General features: G+C 46.6%; 1 protein-coding gene across 1 annotated transcript in view; it reads left to right on the top strand.

The window, feature by feature from the left end:
• LOC149320258 (mitochondrial disaggregase-like) overlaps positions 1-20682 on the top strand; it is a 111497-nt gene that overhangs the window by 5885 nt on the left and 84930 nt on the right. Inside the window, exons 2-3 of the mRNA XM_089513216.1 lie at positions 533-584; positions 15610-15696. Coding sequence (XP_089369342.1) covers positions 533-584; positions 15610-15696 — 139 coding nt within the window. The remainder of the gene's footprint in view (positions 1-532; positions 585-15609; positions 15697-20682) is intronic.

Below are 20682 nucleotides of genomic sequence, written 5' to 3'. Positions count from 1 at the left end.
GTGGGGGAACAGAGGAAGGGGCCTCTCCAGGAAACCTCAACACCCAGACTGAGTCCTACGGTAGAATATGGTCCTTCAGGCAACCTGGACCTGAGTGAGATAGGCCCAGTTTTGCCAGGATAACCCTCAGAGTCTCACCAGGAAAATGCAGAAATGCGGTGTGCTTAATACAACCCCCTTTGAACCCATGGCTCTTTCCCAACGGGGTGGAAGCTCTCTTCCATGGGGCCTTCCATGCCCCTATGATTCTGTGCCAGTGAGCTCAGTGGGCAAGACTGGCCCATCTGGCTTGATTTCTATAGCTGGGGAGGGAAGCCCTTCCTTTTCTGCTTACCATTGACCTGGCCATGGGCCTGAGCTTAGAGACCGTTGGACTCCGACGTTGGGCTGACCAGGGATGGGGAGGCAGGGATTTGAACTGGTATCGCCAACCTAGTCCTTGAGGGCAGATGAGCCTTCCTTGGTTTTGTATGATGGCACCTCTTGCCAATGCCTCTTATTCATGACCATTCCTCCTCTTTGCCTTTTCCAGAAGATTCTCTGCTTGAAGCTGCCCGGATCAACAATGTCTCTGAAGTGGACAGGTAAGCTTTCTTTTTGGTGGTGCTTAATGCCATGCTTTGATTTGGCCATGCTGGTCAAACGGTGGATACCTATAGGATCTCTCTCTGCTGCATTTATGTACCCAATGTGAGAGACAGGGTATGTGTGTGGTAGAGGGAAGGTTTTGCTCAGGGTTGGAGCTTGGACCAAGACGCTGACTGAGTAAAATAAAAATGGCAAAAGAGGAGAGAATGCCCCTGTGCATGTGCAGAGCTCCTCTCCCTCTCAAGTGGGCAACTGCAGCCAGGCCCCAAGAGTTTAGCTTTATGGGGAGAGGAGATCCAGAGCTGAAAATCAGACTTGGAGGCAAGATTGAGTGCCATGAGCTGTGGCAAGGAGGGCAAAGGGCTGTTGACCCATGGCGGGTCAGACCCTGAGCCTACTGGAGGAAGAAGGCCACTAGTCCCTGCCTGTAGCCTTTCCTCTTCCCTGGCACTGAGGCCAGTCCATGAGATGCCATTTGAGTCGCGTCCAAATTGAAGCCAACGTTTCCCTATAGGCAGTGCTTTCTCTGTCCTCTGGAATGTATTTATTTATGGTATTTCTACCCCGTTCTTCAGCCCTAAAGGCTCTCAGAGTGGCTTACAGATAGTTATTCAGACGGTTCCCTGCCCTCAGGCTTGCAATCTACAAGGACATGACCCAAAAGGAGAAGGGAATGGCGGTGGGGAAGGGGATCAAGTCCAGGGGTCCTTCTCTCCCTTGGAGGCCTGGACCATGGCAGATGGACTGGAGGGAGGGCTCTTCTTCTGGTTCTGGCTAGCCCTGATGGAGTTGGGTCTGCCCTTTATTTTAAAAGCATAGACTGATGGCGTTGGAAGGGCCCTCGGCAGCCACCTAATTCATGCAGGAGTACACAACTCCAGCTCTCCTCAAAGGCAGACAGTCCACTTGTGTTGAAAGGCCACCTTCAGAGGCTCACTCTGTTCCTCTGTCAGACAACTCTTACCATCACAAAATACAGTGGTACCTCGGGATACGAAATACCCAGGTTACGAAATTTTCAGGATACGAAAAAAAATAATTTAAAAAAAATTTTCCGGGTTAAGAAAGTTTTTTCGGGTTACGAAAAAACTTTTGGTGCTTTTCTGCGCGATTTCACACGGAATCACGGCTTTTCCCCATTAGCGCCTATGGGGATTCGGCTTGCGAAAGCCTTTCGGGTTACGAAATTGACAGCGGAACGAATTAATTTTGTAACCCGAGGCACCACTGTATCTGATAAAGTTTGGCTGGATCCTTTTCTTTTCTTTTTTAAATAAATTTTTATTGTGCACATAAAAAGCATTCCAATCACTAACAAACATATACATACAATACCTACAACGTTCCTTTCCCACATTTCACATTACCTATTACTACTAACAGTCACAATGCCCTTATATTCTTAATCAACAAGTTCCCTTTCCTTTCATACCATCCAAACCCATCCATTCTCTTCCTTCTTTATCCTTATTATCGTAAAGTTTCATTCCTTACTCTTCTATATAATCTACCTTCCTTAACTCTTTTCCCATCACATCTTCTTACCCCTCATTCTTTCTTGTTCACATTCTCCCACCCTCTAACAACATACTTTCAATTCATTCTGACTTCCTTCCTTTAAGTGCTTTCTCTGTGATAGTTGCCTTTATGGCTTTCTTTGATCAAACTTATTTTTGACTCAATCTGCTCTTTGAGCTCCGCTTTCTATTTAGAACACAGTATCTTGTCTCTTATGCTTCTCTAACACAAATATCCTTCCCTGCCTTCTTCTTTTATTCTGTTCTTACTAGTTAATTCTTTTAAATATTCAATGTTGCTATTATATCCTACTTCTTCCTTAGAAAATCATATACTGCTGACCATTCTGTTCTGAATCTTTCTAATCAACTATATCTTATTGTTTGTGTTATTTTATCCACTTCAATCATTTCATAGAATCATAGAATCATAGAGTTGGAAGAGACCACTAGGGCCATCCAGTCCAACCCCCTGCCATGCAGGAAATCCAATTCAAAGCATCCCTGACAGATGGCCATCCAGCCTCTGTTTAAAGACCTCCAAGGAAGGAGACTCTATCACCCTCCGAGGAAGGAGTTTGTTCCACTGTCAAACAGCCCTTACTGTCAGGAAGTTCCTCCTAATGTTCAGGTGGAATCTCTTTTCCTGTAGCTTGCATCCATTGTTCCGGGTCCTGTTCTCTGGAGCAGCAGAGAACAAGCTTACTCCCTCCTCAATATGACATCCTTTCAAATATTTAAACAGGGCTATCATATCACCTCTTAACCTTCTTTTCTCCAGGCTAAACATCCCCAGTTCCCTAAGTCGTTCCTCATAGGGCATGGTTTCCAGACCCTTCACCATTTTTGTTGCCCTCCTTTGGACACGCTCCAGTTTCTCAATGTCCTTTCTGAATTGTGGCGCCCAGAACTGGACACAATATTCTAGGTGGGGCCTGACCAGAGCAGAATACAGTGGCACTATTACTTCTCTTGATCTAGACACTATACTTCTATTGATGCAGCCTAAAATCGCATTGGCCTTTTTAGCTGCCGCATCACACTGTTCACTCATGTTCAACTTGTGGTCTACTTGGACTCCTAGATCCCTTTCACACGTAGTTTCATTCAGCCAGGTGTCACCCATCCTATATCTGTGCATTTTATTTTTCCGCCCTAAGTGCAATACCTTACATTTTTCTGTGTTGAATTTCATTTTGTTAGCTTTGGCCCAGCTTTCTAGTCTATTCAGGTCATTTTGAATCTTGATCCTGTCCTCTGGAGTATTAGCTATTCCTCCTAATTTGGTGTCATCTGCAAATTTGATAAGTATGCTCCCAATTCTGTCATCCAGGTCATTGATAAAGATGTTGAATAGCACTGGGCCCAGGACAGAGCCCTGTGGGACCCCACTGGTCACTTCTCTCCAGGATGAAAAGGAGCCATTGTTGAGCACCCTTTGGCTTCGGCTGGTCAACCAATTACAGATCCATTTAACAGTTCCTTTGTCTAGCCCACATTTTACAAGCTTGTTTGCAAGAATGTCATGTACTTTTGTTAACCATTCTTCTTGGCTAGGAATAAACTCTGTTCTCCATTTTTGCACCAACATTATCCTTGCTATAGCAACTAGATACAAGATTTTTCCCCTATTCATTTTCAAATCTGCTTTCAAATATTCCTAATAGATAACATTTCAGGTTTCATTTGCAACTTTATATGTAACACTCTGCTAATTGTATTGTTTACTTTCATTCAGTAATAACAATAATAATAATAATAAAATTTATTTATATACCGCTATTCCATGGATCATAGCGGTTTACAGCATAGTAAAAACAATTTAAAAACACAATATACAATAAGATAAGATAAAAACAACAATACAATTACAAGGCTGACAGAATGGAAGAACGTCACATTCAGGGGGAGAAAAATAACACCAACGTTCATGGGGGGAATGCCTGACAAAAAAGGTAAGTCTTCAAGTTTTTCTTGAAAACGTCAAGGGAAGTGGACATGCGGAGCTCATTAGGGAGTGCGTTCCAGAGTCTAGGGGCTGAGACAGAATAAGCCCTCCTCGTAACAGTGTAGCGGACATCTGGAACCGTCAACAGATGTCTTTCTCCTGTACCTCTTTACAGTTTTCAGAATGACCAGCAATGATAGAAAGTACCCGGCTCTTCCTTCCTTTTCAACACTTGTTATCCTTTGTTTTATAGATCCTTGTATCAGGGGTTAAGTACTACCTAAGGTACATTTTATAATAATTTTCTCTGATGCTTTGCAATATGTATAAGATGGAATCTTTCCTTTCCTTTTGAATCCATTGGTTTGTGTTCTAGGAGTTTTTCACACGGGGGAAAATCGGGGGTTTAAACAGTCATTTTCCTGGGAAAGTCATGGGATCGCGGCGGAGATTTTCACACACATCGTCTTATCCCAGGAACATATGATTGACGGGATAAATCGTCTTTAATCTCGACGTCGTGTGAAAATCTTCGCCACGATCACGTGACTTTCCTGGGAAAGGGACTGTTTAAACCCCTGGTTTCCCCCGTGTGATAAAGTCCCTAGTCTCTGGAGCAGCAGAAAGCTCACTCCGTCCATCTTCTACATTGAATTGTAGAAACGTAAAGCAGTTCTAACCGCTGTAGGTGACTACAGCCTCCCACTCTGCCCCAGACCACTGATGGGTTGCACGGATTACTACCGACTGGACAAACCTCATTCACAAGAACAGAACCACCATGTTGGAAGGGACCACAAGGGCCAGCTCTTCCAACCCCATTCTGCCATATAGGAAAACACAACTAAAGCACTCCTGGAAAATGCTCATCCAACCTCCATTTCTCGTCACCTCTTACTCTTGTCTTCTCCAAGTCAAAAAATACCCAATTCCCTAACTCACTCCTCACTGGGATGTGGACAAGCGAGAATGTGTCCAGAAGAGGAGGGCCAAGATGAGAAAAGGTTGGATTACAGACCTTTTACCATTTTGGTGACCCTCCTCTGTCCATGCTCCAGTTTCTCAATATCCTTTATGAATTGTGGTACCCAGAACTGGACACAGGAATATTCCAGATGAGGCTTGACTGAAGCAGAATAGAGTGGCTCTATTTCTTCCCATGATCTAGACACTATACTTCTATTGATGCAGCCTAGAATCGCACTTTTTAGCTGCCGCATCACACTGTTGACTCATGTTAATAATAAATAATAATAATAATAATAAAATTTATTTATGTTTCCCCGCCTCTCCCGGTGGATCGAAGTGGGTTACAGACTAAATAAAAGCACAAAGTGTTTACATCAAAATTCAATTAAAAGCAGCTAAAAACAATAAAATATCCAACACCAGACAATAACAATAGCATCAACAAGCAAGGCAGGGATCATACACAGACAGGGGCATATCATTCATATCAGGGGGGTATTCATATCGGGGGGGGAGGATGCTCGGCTAAAAAGCTCGGTTTTAACTGCTTTTCTAAATGTTTCTAAGGAGGCCGCCGAGCGGATCTCCTCAGAAAGACTATTCCAAAATCTCGGAGCCGTTGATGAGAATGCTCTTTGCGAACTAGCAACATATTTAAAGGTTGCTATCTCCAAGAGGTTCTTACCCGATGTTCTAAGAGTGCGGGACGGATTATATAGGGAGATGTGGTCCCGTAAGTAACTCGGGCCCAAGCCATGTAGGGCTTTATAGGTAATAACCAACGTGTTCAGCTTGTGGCCTACTAAGATTATCACACCAGGTGTCACCCAGCCTGTATTTGCACATTACTTTCCCCCTTGCTACATTAATTTTCTCCCTGTTGAAATTAATTTTGTTAGCTTTGGCCCAGAAGCAGGTCTGTAAACTGAGATTTGAAGGCCTCCTCTCAGGGATGCTGTAACTGCCAGTTTCTGCCCTGATATCAGGACTAGGTGGCCCTTTGAGTCCCTTCCAATTGTGATACGGAATGATACAAAATGATACAATTGGGGGGTGAGTGGTTTTGCAGTGGCGCCTGCATCTGGTCCTTGGGCTTCCCAGCCGAGCGTTGCGTTGGCGGCTGCGTGAGCAGAGTGTTGGGTTATGCCTTCAGTCTAATGCTCCATGGTTCTTCCTATGTCCTTATCTTCCAGTGCTCTGATCACTACACCACACACTTTCTCAAATACCTGTTGCTTTTATTCTACATAACTCCTTAAGGGTCTTTTAAACAGAAGCTGATGGCCATGTCTAGCGATGCTTTAGTGGCAGATTCCCACAGTGCCATTGGGATTGGATGAGATGGTGCTTGAGGCGCCTTCTGGCTCTCTGATTCTCTGGACCCAGCAGGCGGCCAGCAGCTTCTTTACGTTTAGGTCACTGTAGGCCTGGCCTCAGGAAGGATTATTGCTGTACCTGAGGGATCATTGCTTGTGCTTTGAAAGGTTTGCAGCCCTGATCACTCAGTTCTCAGTACATCTTTGGATATGACCTTTGTCCGGTTCCTCCTCAGCTGGCCTTTCCTCTTTTGATTGACTTTCAGGCTGGACAGGTTGGGCTAACTTCCCAAGTCCTGTGGGTATTTTAGAACAGTGATTCTGTGGTCCTCCTTATGTTTGGGACTTCAGCTCCTAGAACGCATGAGCATTGGCCGTACTGGCTGGGAATTCTGGGAGCTGAAGTCCAAAACATCTAGAGGACACATGGTTGAGAGCTGTTGTTTTAGGAAGATGTGGCAGATTGATTCTCCATACATTTCTAAGAGCTGCCTTTGCATTTCCTGCTGTTCAACAGGTAGGTTTTCTCCACCAAATGCTCTTTTCCCTTCCTTTTTCCTGGAACGTCACTCATGTGGTTCCTGTGCCTCCTGGCTCAGCCTTCAGGCGGCAGCTGCAAATCATTTCTTGGGTATTTGCCTTGTTCTGGTGCATCGCAGATCTGGTCTCCATCAGGCTCCTGCCAGGCAGTAATTGCAGGGAACCATGTGCTTTCTGATTTAGCCCAGGTCTCTTGGTTTACCCGCAATTGCTCTGGCTTACGGTGCCTGGCTGGCACGTCCAGATCCTTGAATGCTAGAGTTGGAAGAGACCCCAAGGGCCATCCAGTCCAACTCCCCTTCTGCCATGCAGGAACTCACAATCAAAACATCCCCTGTGACAGATGGCCATCCAGCCTCTGTTTAAAGACCTCCAAGGAAGGAGACCTCATCGCTCTCTGAGGGAGTGTGTTCTGTTAGGAGGGATCGAATTAGGGAATTTTAATTAGCTCAAATATAGCCGAGAGGTGGCCCTAAGAATACCACATGCCGGAATCAGGTCCCAACAATGTATTCCAGAGGTTGCCAACAAGCCCCAAGAGAAAGAGATGCTGATACCAACTAGGTACAATTAAAAGGTGACGTTTATTAAAGCACAGGGAAAACCACACAGCAAAAGGGGAGCATACACACACACACACTCAGTGCTATAGCAGAGGGATGGGTGAGTTTGGGAGATAGGTTTGAGAAAGAGAGGCACCACTAGGGAGTACTACCTTAGAAGTCTTCTCCGGGAAGTCTGATGAAGCTTGGATGGACAGTGGATCACAGCCGCGGAGCGCGGGGGAAGAGGGCCGCGGGAGCAAAGAGCAGAGTTCAGTCTGGCGTGGACCAGCTTGCAACCCTAGCACTAGCACAAGGAGGGTCCAAAACCCCAGGGTTTTTATAGGGCGAAACGTATCCAGAGGCTATGGGGACTTGCTAGACAAAGGTGTTGATTGGGCTTTGTTAAGCCAAGAGCAGGTAATGTGTCGCACAGTGCATTTAGGTCTGGACACAATTCGGAGGGGCATCCGACTTGATTCCTGAGAGGCTAAGCTGATCACTGGCTCATCAGGTGTGAAGCCAAGTCTATTGTCTTCCTTGGGCAGCAGAGGCGGTTCTGGTTTGGCAACTTCCTGCAGTTAATGTCCAATTCTATCTTTTCCTGGAGCTCTGCCTTTGCAAGGGGAGCTGCCTACGTGGGTCTCCTCCTCGCCTTTGGCTTAATGGCAGGTCCTCTATCGGGTCAGTCAGGGTCATAGCACAGACCGCATGCACCCACAAGTTTATTAAAACCAAACTTGATAACAGTTCCACTCTCAAACAGCTCTTACTGTCAGGAGGTTCCTCCTAATGTTTAGGTGGAATCTCTTTTCTTCTCATTTGAATCCATTGCTCCATGTCCTATCCTCTGGAGCAGCAGAAAACAAGCTTGCTCCATCGTCAATGTGACATCCCTTTGAATACTTAAACAGGGCTCTATCATGTCCCCTGTTAACCTTCTCTTCCCCAGACTAAACATGGCCAGTTCCCCAAGTCTCTCCTCATAAGGCATTATGGTTTCCAGACACAGAAGTTCCTCCTAAAGTTTAGGTGGAATCTCTTTTCCTGTAGTTTGCATCTATTGCTCTGTGTCCTATTCTCGAGCAGCAGAAAACAAGCTTGCTCCATCCTCAGTATGACACCCTTCAAATACTTAAACAGGGCTATCATGTCCCCTCTTAAACCTCTTTTCTAAACATACCCAGCTCCCTCCTCTGCCCCTCATATGGCATAATTTCTAACATATTTCACCTCTGGGGGTTGCCTGGTGAGTCCAGCCTCTTACTGTAGATGAACACATCTACCAAAGAAAGATGATGATGATGATGATGATGATGATGATTATTATTATTTATATAGCGCTGTAGATTTGCACTGCGCTGTACATAAAACAATAAATATATGGCTTGTTTAGCTTGCTACGCTTTCCCCCTCCAACTGCACAGGCTGGCTCCGTAAACATTGGGTGCTCTGGTGCGTGAGAGTGCTGACATTCCCCCCACGAACTGTATGCAGAGTCGACACCTAGGAGTCAGAAGGACATCACCAGTCTGGCAGGTCTTAGAGGACCTTCATGCTTGTCCGCAGTTTGCCACCTCTGTCCTGCAGTTGCTTTTTGCAACTGGTTGCCCTCAAGCTCCAGCCATCTGCGAGAGCAGCTCCAGCGCATTCAGGGAGTTACCATCCAAGCCATCTAGAAGATATACATTTGGGGAAGTCGAGGTCCTATTGATTACCCACGAAGAGAAAAGGGTTAGGGTTTGGCTCATTAAGGTGCGACCGTTCCCTCTTGTCTGATTCCTCTTCCTTTTGATAAATAGGCTGGGTGCTATTTTATTCCTGGTGAGAGCCAGTGTGGAGTAGTGGTTTGAGTGCAGGTACATGACTCTAGAAGAATAGGGTACAAATCCTCCTCATCCATAGAAACCCCCTGGGTGACCTTGGGTAAGTCACACTCTCTCAGCCTCAGAGGAAGGCCATGATGGCAAACCCTCTGAACACACCTTGCCAAGAAAATCCTGTGATGAGGTCACCTTAGAGTTGCCAGAAATCGGACATTACTTGAAAGCACACAGCAACAACAACAACTTTATTACTTTCAGCAGGATTGTGCTACATATTTTGAGACGGTCTCCCATTTTTACATGAGAAACCCCACATTTTAAGAGTTCTCCTGTAGGCAGAATCTTTTCCTGGCATTTTCGCAAAACAGTTTAATAAAATAAAAATAAAATAAAACTTTTATTTATATCCTGCTCTTCTACCGAAAGGCAGTCAGAGCGGCTTACAGTATAAAAACATCCGGTACACAACACAGTATATCATAACTCCCCTTAGAAAAGAATAAATAAACTATTAAAACCAATAACAACAGGCAAGTAGTGGCATAATATAAAATATGCAGCATATGTAGGGGGTTCTTTCATGCTGGGTGAAAACTATTCCGGGAAGGCCTGCTCAAAGAGAACCGTCTTAATAGCTTTTTTGAAGCTATCCAGATTGGTGAGTTATAGAATCATAGAATCGTAGAGTTGGAAGAGACCACTAGGGCCATCCAGTCCAACCCCCTGCCATGCAGGAAAACCAAATCAAAGCATCCCTGACAGATGGCCATCCAGCCTCTGTTTAAAGACCTCTAAGGAGTTGACGGATCTCTTCTGGCAAATCTTTCCACAATCTGGGAGCGGTCAAGGAGAATGTCCTCTGGGAGGTTGCAGCCTGTCTGGTCTTTTTTGGGCAGCAATACGTTCCTGCCAGAGAGCCTGAGAGTGCGGGGTGGATTATACGGATGTAGGCAATCCTTTAGATAGGTTGGAGCCATGTAGGGCTTTAAAGGTAATAACCAACACCTTGTACTGCGCCAGGAAGCTAATAGGCAGCCAGTGGTGTGACTTTAAGATGGGTGTTATGTGGTCACTCTTCAATTTTCCGGTGACCAGCCTGGCTGCCATATTCTGAACTAATTGAAGCCTCTGATCTAAGCACAAGGGTAGCTCCATGTAGAGCACATTACAGAAATTGAGTTATGAGGTTACCAATGCATGTACTACAGTTTCAAGATCCCTTTATTTAAGGAAAGGGTGCAGCTGGCCTATCAGCCAAAGCTGATAACAGGTGCTTCTGATCATTGCATTCACCTGGTTTGACATGTGAAGCTATGGATCTAAGAACCCCCCCTAGATTCCCCTTGCCTTGCTGTTCTACAAAACCTGGGCCCTCTTCCAGAGCCATGGCTTAGATTTCTTTGTAGGACGGGTTGGAATAGATGGATTCCAGGGTTACCTCCAGCATTATGAATCTCTGGTTCTGAGACTTCAGTAGCCTTAGGTTCCTGGGATGAAAAATGCAGAGGCAAAAGGATCCCTATTTGAACAGGCTGTTCTCAGGAAGCTGCCTCTGTGTCTGCGCTTTGACAGACCGCCGTGACCCTTTCTCTCAAGATTTTGGGAAGCAGGGGAAAGGGTTTCGTTTGCAAATGTTTCATCCCTCCTGACAAAGCTCCTCCGTGAAGGGAGACAGTTTCTCTTTGGCCACCAGCTGCTCCAGCTGTTGAACAGTAGCCTGACAAGATGCTTTGAGGGGGAAAACAGGGCAGCCCAGTGTGTTTAACCAGTGGCTGGGCACAGAAGCTTTTGCCGGTGCCCAAAGTTCAAGTTTCCAGTTTCCTCTCTTTCCTCCACCTGTCAAGGAAGCCACAAAGGCGGCGGCAGCGCCGGCACTTTTGGCTTGCGTGTGCTGAGCACAAACTCAAACATGCCCTTTAGGAAGCCAGGTTCTGGCTTTTAAGCTGAAGCGACCCTGAGTCGCTCACCCAGAACTCATGGGATCGGAGGCCTGAATAGAAGCCCCATATGGCTGGGGCAGAGGGCGGGGGTCCCGGAGGTGAGGGGGAGTAGCGTGCCTTGGCTGCTGAGATGCCCAGAGACAAGGGAGGCTCCGGGTCATCTGCCTCAGCTCAGAATAGGGAGAGATGGGAGCATCTGTTCCATGTTTTGGGAGCTGGAAAGGCACCACCGTGTCCCTGCCCAAGTTGGGGTGCATGTGTGTGGGGGGGTCATCTATCCTCATCTGCCATTTGTTCTTTTCTGCTATCAAGTCTTAGAGTTAGTGCATGAACCAGTTGATTACTCAAGACATTTGGGAAACCTAAACTTTGAGAACTTTTTGTAATGCAAGAGCTCTTCAACAGTGAAATGGACTGCCTGGGAGGGTGGTTGAGTCTCCATCTTTGGAGGTCTTTACGCAGAAGATGGATGGATGGGCAGCTTTCAGGAGGACTTTGATTGTGTCTTCCTGCATGGCAGAAGGGGCTTGGACTGAGTAATCTCTGGGGTCCTTTCCACCCCAAAATACTGTAATTCTGGGTCATGGCCCAGGCAGTGAACCTCGGTGAATTCAAATTACTAGGAAGAGGTTTTGGCGCAACAATGGAGGGTTGTGCGTTTGCTGAATATTAGGAAGAACTCCCTGACAGGAAGAGCTGCTTGACATTGTGATGGACTCCATCAGGAGATGATGGACTCTCCTTCTTTGGAGGTCTTTAAGCAGAAGTGGGATGACCATCTCTCAGGAGCTGAGGTGAGATTCTTGCCTGGCAGGGGTTGGACTAGATTGCCCTTGGGGTACCTTCCAAAACAATCGTGATTTAAGATTCTGTGATTCTCAGTCAGCTTCAGCTTATGACCACCCTTTGAATGAAGCTCTCCAGCAGCCCTGCTCAGGTCTTACAAATTCAGAGCAACTGTGGCTTCCTAGATGGAATCAGTCCAACTTTCTCTTTTCGTTCTGCCTTCCACATTTCCAACTTTGCCATTCAGTTATTTCATGATGTGCCTAAAGTACAATCGCCACAGGTTGGTCATTTGGGTTCCTTGGTTTGCTCTCAGACCCATTGATTTGTCTTTCTGGCAGTCCAGGATATCAGCAGAGGGTGTGTGTCTCAGAGGCTGGGGGCATCTGTCCTTCCACTGGACATAAGTCAAAGTCGGTTGCTAGCAGTTAACAACAACAAACATCACACAAGTGCCCATTCGTGGAAGCACAACTCTTTGGAAGCCATTGAACTGAGCTCCTTTGGCCTTATTTGGTTAAAATCCAAGCAAACATTCCTAAAAGATTGATCAGAGAATTTTTATTTAATTAGCTGCAAAATGCCCTACTGGAAAATACATTTGGTTGTCTAGGAGCTGAGCAGTGGTCGTCACTTTATTGATTTGTTGTGATTAAATCAGGCTGGGAATATATTAATGATAATCACAAGTGCCCCGAACATAACATTCCGCTGTTTTTCAAAGCTGCGAAGTTGCCCAAGCCCAATGTGCTGATTTTTTAAAAATGGCCCTAATTGAGACATTGGTCCACTAGGTGCTCCTGGATGGCACTGCGGTTGCTCGGTGTGGCGCGTGTCTCATTCATCAGTAGAGCCTTAAGCCACATACCTGTCGTCGTTTCCATGAGTATGTGCCAGGCCTCTTACATGATGCTCTTCTTCATGACCGGTGAGAGAGCTGCAGGGTTATGGCAGCATCTGACTTTGGAGAGCAGCCATAAATAATCCAGAACAACTTCTGAAACAAAAATGGGAAAGGTGAGGTCCATTATAGGGTGGCTCTTGTACAGCCCCTCATTCCCCCCAAGGCACACAGACCAAGTTCGAAAAATGAAAAGGATTTGAACAAAAAACACAAAGCCAGAGATCTCTTGTGGATTTGGTCTTGTGCTTAATTGCTGTTTGGCCCCTACATACATGCAAGAAACAGCCCCAAATACTCACAAATGAATGTCTCTTGGAGGAGCCCTCCTTTGCGTCCCGCTGTGGGAGAATGTGGGAGCAGGGCCTTCTGGACTGTGGCACCCTCCGTGTGAAGTGTCTTCTTGTAGGCCCAATTGGTACCTCTGCCCCTTTCATGCCGGCACCAGATCAGAACTAGATTTTTTATTAAATGGGGTGCTTTCATCCCAGTGGAGCAAAATTGTGTATGTGTGTAGTTTTAGGCTGTTTTATTCCAGTCGGAAGTGGTCCTGTTGTTTTATGGAAGAGCATCCAAGCAGCTTTGTTTTGTAGTAGGAAGCTGCCATTGGTACAGAATCCTAGAATTGGAAGAGATCCCCAAGAAGGGCCATCCAGTTCAACCCCATTCTGCCATGCAGGAACTCTCAATCAAATCATCCCCAACCGATGGCCATCCCTCCTCTGTTTAAAGATCTCCCTCCTTTTTCCTCAGGAGCACCTGTGTCAATCGGCAGGCCAACACTTTCTCAGGCAGGAATCTTCCCAAGCCTGACTTGGAGATGCCGGGAATTGAACCCGGGCCTTTTGTGTGTGTGTGAGAGGGCCAGCATGTCACAGCAGTTTAGGTGTTGGACTGGGACTCTCTCTGGGAGACTGGGTTTGAGTCCCCATTCAGCCATGCCAACCCCCGGGGTAAGCTTGAGCAAGTCATAAATTCTCAGCCACAGAGGAAGGCAATGAAGGCAAAGCCCCTCTGAATAAATCTCGCCAAGAAACAGCTGTGATAGGTTTGTCTTAGGGTTGTCCTAATTTGGGAACAGCTTGATGGCACACAACCACAACCTTTGTGTGTGAAAAATGTACCTTACCCACAAACGACAGAGATGGTTGTGTTCTGTTAGCTGCCAAGACAAGAGGCCAGAAGGATACAAGAGTGCAGCCTTCCTCACCACCACTCCCTTCTCCTTTTGTGTCGTGTCTTTCTAGATTGTAAGCCTAAGGGCAGGGAACTGTCCAATTAAAAAGATTGCAGGTACAGCGCTGTGTAAATTTACAGCGCTTTATAAATAAAGGTTAATAATAATAATAATAATTAGCTCTACAGCAGCATCTTCAGCACTCTTACTGGGGAGTAAGCCTCATTGAACATAGTGGGGCATTATTTCCCAGCTAACCTGCCTGGGGTTGCTCAGGTGAGGTCTGATAGGATGGATCCAGCAAGATAGCAGACCCTTTTGGTCCAGAGCAGGGGGGCCATTTGAGAGCCACCAGACGGAGCAGAGGAGGATGCCTGTTCACACTGCAGTGGACGATAGGACTTCCTTCCAGTAAGACGCATTAGGCCCCCAGGTGCTCTCTTGTTTCTGCCGTAAACAGCCCCATCTGCCCCGCTGACATCCAACCTGGGCTTCCCGCAGGCCTGTTGCTCCCTGTCATTTACCTTCTTTTCAGGCAATTTAAAAATAAATAAATGTGAGGCTCTAGAAAGGGTCTGCGTCTGAGAATAGGAGGCACTTATTAGACTAGGAGGCCAGGCGTGAAGGAGTGAGCAGCATCTGGCAGCAACTCTGAGGCCAGAAAGAGACTGTCGGCCGTCAGCCTCTTCCTCATCCATAAGCCTCCCTTCCTCTGGTTGAGAACTGCAGGGCTGTGCTAATTAAGTTTCTTCATTTTTAAAACTGCTGTCAGTGGCCAGACTCCTGTCTTGGTGGTTGTTCTTACCTGATGTCAGATCAGCATCAACATATGGCACCCACTGAATGATAGACAGCTCCTCAAGTGACCCTATGCTTAACAACTCTGCTCAGGTCTTGCAAATGGAGGTTGAATCCATCCATCTATAACAGTGGTGCCCAAGCTGTGCCCGTTAAGAAATTTTACGCTTCAGCTCCTAGAAGCCTCAGCTATGTTGGCCAACGGTCTGGGAATCTGGGAGCTGAAGTCCAAAATCCCCTAAAGAGCACAGTTGGGGGACCACTGATCTATAAAAATGTCCCCCTCTTTTACTCCACTTTACCCATCATTCTCATCTCTTCCTGGTGAATGGTGTTGTCTCATGATATGTCCAAAGTACGACAGCTTCATCTTGGGTCATCTTTCCTTCCTGACCTGCTCCTGGACTCACTGATAATGTCTTTAGGGCAGTCTGTAGTCCCTACAGAATTCTCCTCCAAAACACTGTCTTAGGTGTTCCTGCGTTCCCTCACAGAAGTAGGTGGACATTCTTGGATAATGTGGAACATCTCTGTTCAGTTTTAGGTTATGGAAGCTGAGTTGTATATGTGATGTAGTTGCAGATGTGCATATAGATGGATGCATACATAACCAAATGTCTTTTAATCTGTATTTGGGTTTCAATTTTTATTAGCCACCTTGTGTTCCAGTAATGGGCAAAAGGGTGGACATAAAAGAATCCAAGGGAGGACCTTGCTAATGGTCATGTTGTCTCTCCCTCGCCCTTTTTCTCTTGCTCCAGATTGTTGAAGGAAGGGGTCAGCGTTGATGCCCGGCACAAGCTCGGCTGGACAGCGCTGATGGTAGCAGCCATAAACCGAAACACCGCGTAAGTGATGCTTTCTTTTTATCAGTGTCACCTTTCTGCCAGTGCTGTCAAGACAGCTTGCAGTTTAAAACATGACAATAAAACAAGCATATGGGGCAAAAACTAATGCAAAAAGGGAAATGATCAGAGAGTGGCTTACCAGTAACTGGAAGAGACTGTAGCGGCCTGAGCCCTTGCAGGGCTTCTGCAGTTTAAAGAAACATCTCTCATGTTTATACAAAAGGAAGCTTCCAAAAGAAAGGCTGTTGAAGCTCAAGGGGAGGTAAATACCGTTGTTTTCTAGAGCATGCTTTTTCTACAGTTAAAAACACATACAAAAATCCAAGTAAACATGTGCCAAAAGTTCTTGTTAAAGCAATTGCACTCTCCACAGTCAGGATAGTCTTTCACATCCTATCCCTGTCAGTATGTTCATAGCAACACTCCATATTCCTTCCAGGGGCTGAGGGCTTGGCTGGTACTCTCCAGGTGGGCTTATTTACTTGATTTAAATGTTTATATCTGGCCTTATATTGCAGGGTATCAGGGCATCATACACTAAAAAAGCAATTTAAAACAGGCTGAAACATATAAAACTAGGTAAGCAACAGAAAATGGTTCCATTCTAAACACCAGATATTTGCGCTGATGCAAGCCAAGATTCTGGGATCCCAGAAGCTTTATTCAAGAGTCACATTTTAGCTGGACACTGACATGGGGGGCCCATTGCATCCATTAGGACCTCCAAGGGAGGGAAAGCAGAGCTAGCCCTCTCCTGTATCTTCATACACTATAAGATTCCCACTAGTGGGGCACAAGGGCAGATTGAAGTACAGGGCCCATTATCCCCAGCTGGCACAGAAATGCTGTCGTTGTTGCTCTGTGGCCTGTTTTGAGCCACATGTACAATAGCTGGATGATCATATAAATTCCATATAAAAAGGTTATGACGACTGTTCTTCCTTGACTCGGATTGCTGGCTAATGGACGAATTGTAATTTTTAGAGAACTAATAGGAATTCTTGGTAAATTCAGTGTTAGTATTTTATTGTTTTATTGATTGTAAATTGTACTAAGTGTCTTTTAAGGTTGTAATTCCGCCTCGATCCGTGGGAGAGGCGGGAGGTATAAATAAACTATATCATCATCATCACCATAGAGATGGCCTGTAGAGAACCTCTTTGGGGTGCCTTTCCCATCAGAGAAGGGGGCCGAGCATCCTAACTATGGGTGGCTCCACCCACTTCGGTTCCTGATAGGCAGAGAAGAAAGACAAAAGAACAGGTCTGGCCCCGCCCCCATGGTCCTTCAGTCTTCTTCCTGCCTTGTTCCTGTTCGGACATACCTTTCTTCTTCACAGAGATGCTCCTTTTGGTTTGCTCCCTGGGACTTGCCTGGCTCTTCTATTTACCTTGATCCAGTCACCATCCACTTTTGTCAGACATTACAAATTGGTACTTTTCCAGTCATCACAGGCGGCCTTTGGCCGGAGGGTGTTACAAAAAATTGTCCCTATCTCGCCCTCCACGCCAGCTGCCCTCCCTGACATTTGGTGGCTTTTATAAATCCCATAGTTAGGATGCTCGGCCCCCTTCTCTGATGGGAAATGGAACGTTGGACTTCCCTGAGATACGTCCCTTTCCATCAGAGAAGGTCCGAGCATCCTCCCCATCCTGTATTTGTTGCCTACTGGCGTGGGTGGGCTCGCTCTCTTTTCCCTTTCAGTTGTTGCTGTTTTGGCTAGTCATCGACTGAGGGTTCTTGGGCGGCTCCACCCATGGGGTGGGGGCCAGGCCCCTGTTCTTTTGTCTTTCTTCTCTGCCTATCAGGAACCAAATTGGGCGGAGCCACCCATAGTTAGGATGCTTGGACCTTCTCTGATGGAAAGGGACGTTCCATTCTTGACCATAGGAAACAGATTTGAGGGACCAGGATGGATGGGGACAAGATGGCACTTTGCTTGTCAGCCAGCCCAAAGGCTGAACATATACAGGAATCCAAGGCAGAGAAAGAAGCTGTTCCTGAAGCATCCAAGTGGTCAGCCACGTCTGAAGCTTTAACTTTGCAGATCCTTGGAAACGGGGCGTACAGAAGAGGCTGCCATCAGACCATGGCCACAATCCTGCATAGTCTAGCATAGCATAATAGTTCCCAGTGTCAAACTGTGTTATAGCTGTCCTTTCACCAACCCCCAGACCCACTATAGAGCCACTGCAGTCCTTCCCACAGCCTTTCCATGCTTGGAGAAAGCAATGGGGGATCAGAGAAGCATTTGGCTATGGCCCCATAGCCAGGTGCAAAATGGTTTCAGCCTCTGCTTCAGTCCTCCAGAGATCTCAGCAAATGATGCAGTCATTTATATCTGGCTGTGATGACACAGTCAGACTCTTCTTCAATCTGCCTTCTGCATTTGCGTGGCACAGAATGTCTGTGGGAGGGAGGATGTTGCAGTGGTTGTGGAGGATGCCAGTCTGTGTGCAGGTGAACTGAAGGATCACCCACATGCGATATACACAGGCCTCAAACAGATGGCCCAGAAGAGCTGCCATTGGGCTGATCCAGGGGTGAGGCATGCACATGACCCAGATTGCATGGAGGCTGCCCCGGGGCCGCCTAATGTGCCCTAAACCAAGCTGCAAAAGAAGCAGTTTCTTACCACTCCTTTTCGTAGCCTGTTCAAGACCACCGCAGCAGCTGCTCTCAGGACCACGGCGTCTGGTTGTCCTGCAATGATTGGAGTGGAAACTACCTGTGGCTGTGTCTTCTGCCCCATCTTCTTTGCCCCACAAAGTACAGAAAAAAAGACCCACAAAGGACTACAAGGAAGGGCAGGACCTACAGCACCTACACTGTAGGTAGGATTTGTCTACTGTAGACGGCCACAAGACATTATCTACTGGGAAATTGCTTCCTAGTTAGCTTTCTTGAGATGGGTGGTTGCTCCCGTGTAGCAAACCACCTCAGCAGAATGAATGTGTCCCGTTTTGCTGCTCGAGCTGAGAGGCTAAAATATTTGTTTGTTTGTTTATTTTACCCTGGTCTGTATCTGAGGATTTCAGAGTGATGAGCAATGAATTCATTTTAGAAAAGTTCAAAACTATATAATAATTTTAACACTAAAATCCTGTCAAACCATAAAACAAGACAATTTAAAACCAATTAAAACAGCTTAAAATCTTGAATTTAAACCAGTTAATAACAGAAGACCCATTAGGACATGTTAGTTAATATGTAAGCAGCAAATGGCTTGGTGATGGATAGTTGACTTAGCTCTGCCTGTGCCAGTATAACCGGGTGCCAATGCGTGAGGCCACTGGCCAGTCATGCCCAGTATGCTGGGCCTGGGCTGACCATGGAGCTCCAGGGTTTCAGGGAGGAGCCTCTTTCCCAGTGCATCTTGGAGGTGGCAGGAATCAAACTGGGAGCAAGGTAGGTGCTCCAAGCATCGAGCCATAGCCCTGTCCCAAATTGTGGCCTACCCTTTTCCCCAAGTCGAGACCCCTACTAGGAAGCATGCTTGCCATGCCATTCACATGGCATGTTACCCATCCTTTTGGGATTTGAAATGATCTTTACTTGCTTTGGACCTAGGAAGTGGGGCAGCTAAAACTGAGACCCACAGTTTGGACACAGTTTGCCGGATGTCCACCCTCCAGGTCTCCTCAGCATCACCGCAAGGTCGGCCTGGAGAGCAGACTGGCCCTTGTGTCATTGTGTCCTGATTTTTTTTTTGTGGGGGGTGCTTTGTGGATCAGAAACACTCCAAGTGGCCTTGCCCTCACATCCCTGAGGTTCCCAGGACAATGCTATGTCGTCGTGTAACCTTTAAAGGCAGCTCTTCAATGCATTCAGTCTACAACTAAATTGAATTAGTTTTTATTTAAAGACAAAGCGAAAGAAGGAGAGGGAGAAATCCAATTTTGGGAAACGTGGGACTGCCGGTTGGAACGGTCTTTGATGTTACAACCTCTCGGAGCGCTTTACTTAGTCACAAGTTCATAAGCAAAAAAAAGGGCTTAATTATTTGAGAAAACACAGGATTAAACTGGCACACAAAGGCTGAATATCCGCTCTCGGGCGACATGATGCAGAATCCGTGTGCCGAGTTCGTGTGTGGTGCAAACTTTGATGTGTGACATGACAAGCCGAAAGTCGTGACCCTGCCTCCCCTCGGGGAACTCCTTAAGATGGACCGAGAGCCGGAGGCCTGGGCCCTGTTTGTTTAACTTTGATGTCCGTCCGAGCAGCAAAACGGGCTCCTTGTTTGCCCCACTGCAGAGCTGCAGGTTTAGCAGCCCCGACCTTTGCCAGGGGACAATGGCCAGCCACAAAGTGTGACGGTTGTTGACCATTCCGAGTGACCGATGGACCAGAACAGGGTTTAGGAAGTGTAAAGACTCGGAGGAGGAGGAGAAAGGGGGCTGTTCATGGTACAATAATTACCCCAGATGTGTTACATTCCCTCCAGCATCCCTTTATCTGCCCTTGGTGGCTAAAAAGGCCCTGCCTTGCGCTAACCCTGCCAGGTGGAACCCCATGTGGCTTCTCGGCAAAGAGCCAAAACAAAATGTTCAGGAGGAGTGGCTGCTTAATCTAATCACCTTCTAATTTCTTTGTCTTTTAAGAAAGGTTATTGAGTCGATGGGTTCGGGCTCTCTGACCGTCCTGAGCCGCTGATAGAGTCGGTGAGAGGGCTTTTCACTCCAGCAGCCAGGGGCTAATCCTCTTCTTTGGTCACTCAGTGCCATTGTGTCCCTTGGACTGCAATTGTTTCCTTTAACCCACCTTCTCTTTTCTACTTTTCGGAGCAGCCCAGCTGTACCCCGAGGCCTGGAGCTGTGCCTGTTTGCTTTCCCTTCAGCTTGCTCTGAGAAACCTCTCTCGAAAAAGGGACTCCCACCAGTTTGCTGGTCATCTACAAGGCCTCTTGCCTGGTGGTTTTGGGTGCAAGACACACCTTATTTTTTGTAACTGGCTCTCATTTGAAAAGGAGAAGCCTTTGGGCAT

The sequence above is a fragment of the Sceloporus occidentalis genome, unplaced genomic scaffold (genome assembly GCF_023333645.1).
Source record: "Sceloporus occidentalis isolate IW3139 unplaced genomic scaffold, rSceOcc1.0.p SCAF_2, whole genome shotgun sequence".
Lineage (NCBI taxonomy): Eukaryota > Metazoa > Chordata > Lepidosauria > Squamata > Phrynosomatidae > Sceloporus > Sceloporus occidentalis.
This window is presented reverse-complemented; position numbering and strand designations above follow the sequence as displayed.